At 54.4% G+C, this 8909-nt stretch overlaps 1 protein-coding gene across 12 annotated transcripts in view; it reads right to left on the bottom strand.

The window, feature by feature from the left end:
* Positions 1 to 3136: 3136 nt before the first annotated feature.
* TLE3 (TLE family member 3, transcriptional corepressor) overlaps positions 3137 to 8909 on the bottom strand; it is a 50536-nt gene continuing 44763 nt past the window's right edge. For 11 of the 12 annotated variants that reach the window (XM_030317803.1, XM_030317807.1, XM_030317808.1 and 8 more), the window contains exons 18-20: positions 8698 to 8848; positions 7757 to 7833; positions 4638 to 6620 (exon numbers count right to left, since the gene is read on the bottom strand). In XM_030317803.1, the coding sequence (XP_030173663.1) occupies positions 6513 to 6620; positions 7757 to 7833; positions 8698 to 8848 (336 nt within the window). In that variant the 3' untranslated portion in view covers positions 4638 to 6512. Of the gene's footprint in view, positions 3638 to 4637; positions 6621 to 7756; positions 7834 to 8697; positions 8849 to 8909 lie in introns of those variants that run through there. The other variant, XM_030317806.1, reaches the window with a different exon arrangement.

The following is an 8909-nucleotide window of genomic DNA, read 5'->3' as shown; positions in this document are numbered from 1 at the left end:
CTTCCCTCCATGAAGAAAGCCCATTCCTAGCACTACCTGCTAAATCCTCTTCTCCACTGATAACATAATGCCACATGGGTCATAGTTGGATCATTATTTATAGGAGGGTCTGTGTATGGACTTTATTCTGCTCCATTGGTCTGTCTATTCACGCACCGACTGCTGACTGTAGCTTTTGCTTAAGTCTTGGTATCTGGAGGGCAAGGTCTCCTTTCCAAATTTGTACTTGTTACTTTTGGTCCTTAACCCTTCAGATAAATTTTAGTGTTGGTGTCTCAAACTATATAGAAAATACCCTAGTTGGATTTTGCTTAACACTGTATTACAGGTGTCTGGGAAAGACAGCATTTGAAATACAATTGGATTTTCTCACCAATGAATGTGGTATAACTTATGATCCATACAGGTCTTTTTCAAAAACATTTCCTTCAATGAAACTTCCTATTTTTCTCCATAAAGGTCTCGTGTGGCTTCACTCAGATCTATTCGTGGGTCGTCTTTGTTGCTATGGTAAATGCATTTTTTTTCTTCATATTACATTTTCCTGATTGGTCGCGGCTAATGAATAGGAATGCTATTGATTAATGAATGTCGATTGTGGATCCAGCCACTTGACTGAACTCTCGTATTTGCTTTGCGTGTACATTTTCTAACGTATATAGCCATGTTATCTGCAAAAAATTACAACTTTGCGTTTTCTCACTGCCATCGTCGTACCTTGTTGATTTTTTATTTTGTCTTTATTGCATTGGCCAGAGCCTCCAGAACTATGTTGAAAAGCAGCAATAATAATGATTATTCTTGGGGGTTTTGTTGGCTGACTTTAAACCAGTACTCCTAAACCTTTAAAGTTTTTAAATTTATGACATTAAAGTATTTCCCTTCCTTCCTTCTTTCCTTAAGCTTATAAAACGGTTTTAGTTTCATCTTGTCCAAGACGTCTCTGTGTCCACATGGTTAAAGGGAATCGAACCCTTGCACAGGACCCCTATAATACCGAGGAGAGACAAGGTCCCAGCCCCATCTGACTTTCATCTGGCCTCTGCAGTCCAGGAGGTCCCAGGCGCCCACTTCTGAGCCATCACCTGCCCTGTCTCAGCTGCCTGGGAGAGAGCTGAGTCAGGGTCAGGGTGAGCACACCGTAGATTTTTCTGGGCACTGACTGAGGTGCCCTACTGGACGTGAGGAAGGCCTGAGCTGGGCGGGGGTGGAATTGGGAAGGGGCTTCTTTTCCTTTCCTTTCTCTCCTGGGCTCTTCCCTTTGAGATCACGTATCTCCTCCTCTGCCCGTGGGATCCATTCCTTCCCACCTCTGGCTGAGAAAGTTCTGGGAGGACAAGCACTGTCTTATTGGTTTGAGCTTTGCACTCCGGCACTTAGAACTATGCCTGGCATATTAGATTTGCACTCCGTAAACGTTGGTTGGATGGATGGCTTGACAGATGGGTGGATTGGTGAGTTCTAGGTTCTCAAGGCAGGAGGCTGGTTTCCATGACTTTTCTTGGCCATCTCTTTCCGTGAGCAATTTTTTTTTTCACCAGTACTGTTGAAGGGGTAGGAGCCCTCATCCTCTGGATTCGAAACGTCGTTCAGTCCTGCCCTCCTCGAGGGTATGCTAGTGATTTAAGGGGGAGGGAGATGTGATTTGTAATCCAGTTCAGGCTGTGTGACTTACTTGCCCTTTCTGGGCCTTAATGGTCCCATTTAATCAAGGGCTCAGTATAGATACCTCTTCAAATACAAAGGGTCCAATTTTAGTGTAATGTTTAAAAATGCTTCATGGGTACTGGAACAGAGCCCATTTTATATTAGCACAAAAAAAATAAAGTGGTGCATAACTGTGCAAGTTTTTAAAGGGTTCATCAGGTTTGTTTGCCATACTTCACGTTAAAAATAATGTTCCTTTTCAAGTACCGAGTTCTTGAAAAAAAAAAAAATATGCTCTGTCATCATGAAACATTTGATGGCCAGTTTCTAATATTTAACAGTCTTGCTAAGGATCTTTCCAGCTGCAGTCTCCAGAGGTCCGTATCTCTGTGCCTTCTCATGGACGCTCAAATTCAGAGACTCACTGCCCATGCTGGGGTTGAGCACCTTGGGGGTGGGGAACCGGGATGGACAGTGGCTCAGAGGGACACCAGAAGGGCTGGCCTGGTCAGCTGTGGCTTGGAATGGCCTGGGCCCACGGACTAAAATCATGAAAGTGGCCTTCTGACAACCATACTCTCCCCGCTTTTAAATACGGCTCTCCTTGGGGCGCCTGGGGGGCTTAGTCGGTTTGGCGTCCAACTTCGGCTCAGGTCATGATCTCGTGGTTCGTGAGTCTGAGCCCCGCGTCGGGCTCTGTGCCGACATCTAAGAGCCTGCAACCTGCTTCGGATTCCGTGTCTCCCTCTCTCTCTGCCCCTCCCCTACTCACACCCTCTCTCTCAAAAGTAAGTAAACATTAAAAAAAAAAAAAAAAATTAAATGCAGCTCCCTTGCTTCAAGCAACAGCAGAGCTTAAAGAACCCCAGAAGTCAGTTCACGTCTTGGCTTCAGTTCTGAGCATCTAGATGCCCAGCTCACAGAGAACTAGGGTCCCCTCCAGCAGGTTAAGAGCTCCCCATTTACTCACCGGGGCTGCCCTGGGCCCCTGAAGCCCAGAGTGCTGCCCTCCAGGGAAGCCGGTCAAGCCGGACAGGTGTGGTGAGGTGTGGCCAACGCTAAGACTGCACGGGCCTGCGTCTTTGCAGGAAAAGAACAGTTCCGGTGACTTGGAAAAGGCCAGGAAATTGGCATGGAGACCTTCTGCCGCCCTGGTGGAGAGGGGGCAGGGGCAACCTGGGGGTATTGAGGAAGGGAGGCGGATTATTTGCTGCAAGCAGGCCCCTCTGCACAGACTAGAATCTGAGCACCTCACAAAGGTGCCAGCAGCAGAGGGGCCCTCAAAATGCAGTTTCAGGGGCCTCTGGGCGGCTCAGTCGGTCAAGCGGACTCTGGCTCAGGTCATGATCTCACGGTCCGTGAGTTCGAGCCCACAGAGCGTCGGGCTCTATGCCAACAGCCCGGAGTCTGCTTCCAACCCCATGTCTCCCTCTCTCTGCGCCCCTCCCCCACTTGCACTCAGTCTCTTTCTCAAAAATAAAATTAAAAAAAAAAAATGCAGATTCAGCTGCTGCCGGCCTGAGATGCTGGGTTTCCAACAAGCTGGGTGGAAAGCAGAGGGGAGCGGCCGGTGAGGCAGCACGCAGTGTGACAGTCGTCAGGGAAAAGCTTGGAGAGCTGGCAGAAGGGACAGCGGCGGTGACCACAGGCAGGAAACAAGGCGCCAGCGGCTGGTGCCCAGGGATGTGTCGCCAGCAGGGCTCACACAAATGAGGGGCTGTGCCGTCCCCCGACCTCAACTGTGAGCGTCCGTGGCTGAGACTAAATCTTGGTCGGCTCTCCATCCTTGACTGTGCCCAGGACGTCTGGGTAGGGCAGTCTTTCAGTCTTGTTCCCCTTTTCAGAAACGGTAGTAACCACCTCTGCCAGGGCAAGACGGGAGGCGAGCATTCTCCTACAGGCGTGTCTCATGGGGCCTGCAGTCCCCAGGCGGGTCCGGGGCACACGAAGAATGTTCTGGCCAGATAGCCCTTGGCTTCAATGCACAGACCTGGATGAACAAGGTGGGTGAGCTTTTACTAAAGTCCATGCAGCTCCGATGAACATTCCTCCAACCTGCTGGAAGCTTCTCCTCTAGAAGCCCGAGGGCATCCCTCTCCAGCTGGCCCACCCCTCTGTGCCTGCGGTCCGGCTGTCCTTCCTAGGCTAATAAAGACTGTGCTGTATTCTAATTGTAAACTCCTTTTAAAAACCGTTAAGTTATTCCTTTTTTTGTGTGCAGTGACAGCGGGCCGTTGTGATTTATTTGGGACAACAGTGATGGGACGATTGTGACCAAGTACGGGGTTGGAAATCATGCTAGTCCCCAGCTTGAGGAGGAAATCCCAGAGCCCAGGAAGCACCGTCACCCACCCCCGCCTCCCTGGGGGCACTGGCCTGCATTTCCTACCCCGGCCCTTCTGCAAACCCTTCCTCTCAAGCCTTCAAACGCCTCTGTGAACCAGACTTCAAGTTCACCGCCCATAACATCTAACTTGAAGCTTAAGAAGGACGGCGGAGGCTTTCAGCGTCCAGATGGTCCTAGAACTTTGCACGTGAAGTTCGCGTTGCATTTTTTTGCCCCAAACTTTTGCACTCACCGCTAAGACTTTGGTACAGATCTGTAGTCCTCCCCTAAGGAATTCCGTCCCGCCCCTGTGTGCAGAGGAAATCCCAGCTCCCACCCACCACTCCCTGGTGCTGAGACCCGGGAGGTATGGAGCACACGCCCCTTCACTGTCCTGCAAGATGGGACTTTCAGGGGTTGGGGACAGCATGTGAAGTGCTCAAAAATGAGAAGAGCCTATGTTCAGGGAGGACAAAGGGCATCACCCAGAACCCAGGGCATGAGGAGGGACAGTGGCCCCCAGTGGCTCTTCTTGGGGAGGACTGACAAACGGGTGGGTAGGGGGTAGGGGCAGGAGGCAATTAAAACACAACAATCAAGCCAACCTTTAAATAGCAACTTTTAAAAATATAAAAACAGCTCATTACAATGACTTTTCATTTTCTTTTTTTTTCTTCAGGAAATCAGCTTTTTCTACCCTCGCCCTCCCTTGCGGCTGGAGCCTTCACAAGACGGCAGATGAACCAGAGAAAGAGAGAGAAATTCTGTAGACGGCCCCTCCCCCACCCTCAGAAAGGTACAGGGGGGGCCTCACCAGTCTCCATGGCCCCTGGGTCCCCCCCCCCGTCAGGGGAGCTGCTCGCCCAGAGCAAGATCACTGAAGACCAGAAGTTTCCACTGGAGCCCCTCCTTCCTTCTCACCAGACAGAATCACACATTATAAAATAATCCATAAAAATGCAATATCAAAATTATCTTCCATATGCTACATCCATGGAGAGCCCACCATCAGGGCTCACATCGGCCTTTACCTTTTCCTTAAGAGACAACGACGAAAAAAAAAAAAGACCAAGGGAGGGAGGAAAAAAACCAAAACAAAACAAACCGACAAACCCAAATCCTAATACCTCAGAACATTCTGGTACCAACATGTGGTACCTGCAGGAGACCACTTGCTACCTGTCATCTGTTGGGGCTCAAAGGAGAGAGAGACTGCAACCGCGACAAGTCGCCACAGTGTCGGGATCAGGGTCCCCACCCGAGCCCTGGTCCCCCAGCCCTGCTGTGCTGCCCAGGGTGGGGCTGGGGGAGACGATCCCTTCGGACTCCCAACCCTGCAGGTGGATTACACTTTGCCCCTCTAGGGAGAGAGGAAGGGGTCAGAGGCAGGAAAAGGGGGAGAAGGCGTTTTATAAAGGACGTCAATTCTAATTTTTTTTATTCAAATAAAAAAAAAAAAAAAAGCACCCACATCAGTCGCTATTTTTCTCCGGTAGCTCCCTGAGCTGAGTTGCCATATGCTTTCCGCTTTTTGTCCTTTTTAGGTCGTGTCCAAAGATCAAGGACCAGGGATGGGGCTCCTTTTGAACCTCCATTTCTCCTCACTGTAACCAAGTGTGCACCAAAGAGAGAGAGCGAGGCAAGAGGGAAAGACAGAGCAAGAGTTGGACCCCTGAGAGAGAGGGAGGCGAGCGAAGGAGGCCACAGAGAATCAGACCTTTGTCGGCCCAGGCTGCCACCAAGCGCGCGCGGCCCGGCCACCGCCGGTGGGTCCTGCCGGCCTCAGGCAGCTCCCAAGTCCACGGGGAGGCGCGGGGGGTGGGGGGGGCCCCTTCAGGTCAGTCTGGTCACCGGCTGCGGCTCCTTTCCTCTACCCCCTCCACTCCCTCTCCGTTTGGCTCCCCCTCCCGGCCTCCCCTTCCCAAATGGGGATGTCCCTTTAAAAAAAAAAAAAAAAAAAAAAGCCACCACCACGAGTGGGTTACAAATACAGCAGGCGAAGTACACGGCTAGCGTTTTCGGTGGGAAGGGGCCCCCTCCCCCACTGACCAGTCCAAGATAGAGGAGTCTGTTATTTACATTTTTCACAAAGGTTGTGCGCTGCACAATCGGGAACAGGAGATTCCCTCCCTCCCCCAGCATAAACACGTGGTCCGCTCCAGTGTCCCCGACCCAGGGCAGGGGGACCGAGCAAAAGAAAGGGAAAGGAAAGATGGAGATTCACGAGGGTGTCCGCGGGGGTGGGGTGGGGGGGTGGGGCGCTGGGGCCCCGAGCCTCCAAATCAATCTACTTGTAGCGTCTGCCAGGGTCGCGGAGGGGGAGGAGGAGGGACATCCATCGGAGTCCGTGAGACACGGGAGCCCGTGCCCAGGAGTCCAGACCGTGGCGGGCGCGCCCTCTCGGCCTGCCGGAGCGCAGCCCTGAACCGCTCGGCTGCCCGCCGCCAGCCTCCGCCAGCCTCGGGGCCCCTCACGGGGTCGCCCTGTCACCGCCGAGTCCGTTTCTCCCAGAGTCTGACAGCCCTGTTAGAGTCCTTGTTTAGTAGATAACCTCATAAACCGTGGCCTTCTTGTCACCAGAGCCCGTTACAATATATTTGTCATCCGCCGAAATGTCACAACTCAAGACAGACGAGGATTCCTTGGACTGGAGGAGGAAGGCAAGGACAGGCGGGAGGGAGGGAAAAAAAGGCAGAAATTCACTTTCTTGGTACTCAGCACGACCGCAGGGCTATCTGCGCGGCACCCCCTCTCCACGGCCCTGGAGCTCCAACCTCGGCGCACCCCGCGGGCCCTCCCAGTGTAGCCCGGAGAGGCACTTCCGGGGACAGATGCCCCTTCCCCCCCCCCCGGCCGCCCCCCAGAAAAAGCTCATTAACAGGGTCCAGCACGATCTCGAAGTGGAATGGCTCGAAAGAGAATGCTGGAGCGTGAGCTTCTCCTCGGAGGTTACGGACAGGAAGGAGCACTCCTGAGCAGGGTGTGAGCATTCTGAGAAGTGCTCAGAAGGAGCACTTCTGAGCAGGCCAGAGCCTCAGCCTACTGAGCTGGGGAGGGGGTCTACACCCAACCTGAAGCGTCCAGCGTGATTGGGGAGACTCTGAATGTTATGCCGGACACCAGACCTTCCCCAGCACGGATCCTGGAGGCGGCTTGACAGCTGGGAGCACGGGAGCACATCGTATGTGTGTGCTGTGTGTGTGTGTGTATAAGAGTGCGCATGCTGTGCGTGTGAAAGTGTGAGTGAAATGTGTGCTACGTATGAGTGTGCGTGTGTGTGTGCTGTGTGTGGGGGCAAGAGTGTGTATAATTGAGAGGGCAGTGCGTTGGAACCCAGATCTTCAGAAACCAGGAAAAGTCCCTTCCCCCGCTCGTGTCTTTGCAGACCCTTCTTCCTGCCGCACCTCTCTCCTTACAACGAGGTGTCGACATAAAGGACAAAGTCACCTCAATGCCAGCTAACGCTGCTCTGGAAAGAGCTGTCCAGTTTGCTCCATTGCCCGGTGCACATCCTGTGACCGCCCAGCGCAAAGGCCAGAGCCAAGAGCATGACGGGACTCCCCCTGGCTCTAGAGATCCTACGAGAAGCCCTGCCTAAAAGCCCTCGCCCTGCAGGGTATGTCCCGCTTATGGCCTTGCCTCCGGGGAACCCATCCTGGACGGCCATCCGGTGGGGGCTGGAAGGGGCCGGGGCAAGTCCTGCGTTGCCTCCCACCAGCCCCATCCCCGTGGGTGGGCCCCAACTCTGGGCAGAATTCCGGGCGCTCGGATGGCGGGCAGTACCTGGAATATGCTGGCTCCGTACGGGGTCCTCCAGGCGTTGAGGAGGTTGTCCTTCCCAGTGCTCACGAACCACTTGCCTACGGGAGGGAGGCAAAGGGGGCGTCAGCTTATGGCGTGCTGCCCCGGATGGAAGGCAGGACCCACCCCAGACAAGGCTGGCTGCCATGGGAACGCGGCGTGAGCGGCCAACCAGCGCGTGGTTAGACCCTCGGCCGGTGGGGGGCATTCGGTCAGCGAGACCCGTCACCGGCTCACACACCCACAGGACACCTTTCTCCGCAGTCAAGGGTGGGCGGGGGGAGCAGCTGGATGGACAAAGGTAGGATCTGCAGTTAACTCCAGACATCACACTTCCCCCAAAAGATTCTTTTTAAAGCCAGTAGTCGGCTGACCCTTCTCATTTTTACTACGGGAAGGCGGCAGGAAGTACCAAAAAAGGCGAGGCCTTGAGGTCTGGAGACCCAGCTGAAGCCAGTGGTCAGCGGGCACTCTTCCTCTGCAGGCCGCCCTGCCAGGGCCCTGCCCGTGCTAATGCCAAAGCCGCGCAGGGGCCCCAGAGAAAGACCCATTGGGGTTCAGAGAGGATGAGAGGTGTCCAAGGCAGCAAAGCTAGTCGGGCGCGGGGGAAGCAGATGTCCCAGTCCGGGGCCATCGGCCATCGCAGCCCGCGGTCTCAGCCGCCTGGAGGAAAGGCTCACGAGGCTGTGAGCACTGTTCCTCTGGCCCAGGCCTGCAGGGACTGGCTCTGGCCGGGTGCCATGAGAGCTTGGCACCCTGTGGCAGTATCTGCATCCCCGGGATAAGGATGGGGGGATCGGGGGAGGGACAGTGGTGGCGATCAGGAGGTCCGATTCCAGGACGTGGCTCACTCCAGGGCTCTGACTTTCTATAAGCTTTAGGGGCCCTCCTCTGCGCCGGGCTCCCGGCTCCCCGAGGCTCACCGCAGTAGGCGAACTTGAGGGAGAGCACGCAGCTCTCGTGCAGGTGCAGCTGGTACTTGTCGGGCTTGGTGTGGTGCAGCACCTCTACGTTGCTACTCTCCATGCCCACGGCCAGCCACTCCCCGGTGGGGCAGTAGCCCAGCGAGAAGATCTGCGGGGGGGAGGGGCCAGACTAGGTTCAGCTCCTCTGCCCTCGGGGCCCCCAGGGGGCT

The sequence above is a fragment of the Lynx canadensis genome, chromosome B3 (assembly GCF_007474595.2).
Source record: "Lynx canadensis isolate LIC74 chromosome B3, mLynCan4.pri.v2, whole genome shotgun sequence".
Lineage (NCBI taxonomy): Eukaryota > Metazoa > Chordata > Mammalia > Carnivora > Felidae > Lynx > Lynx canadensis.
The sequence above is the reverse complement of the archived record's forward strand: the minus strand, read 5'-3'. Positions and strand labels throughout refer to the sequence as shown.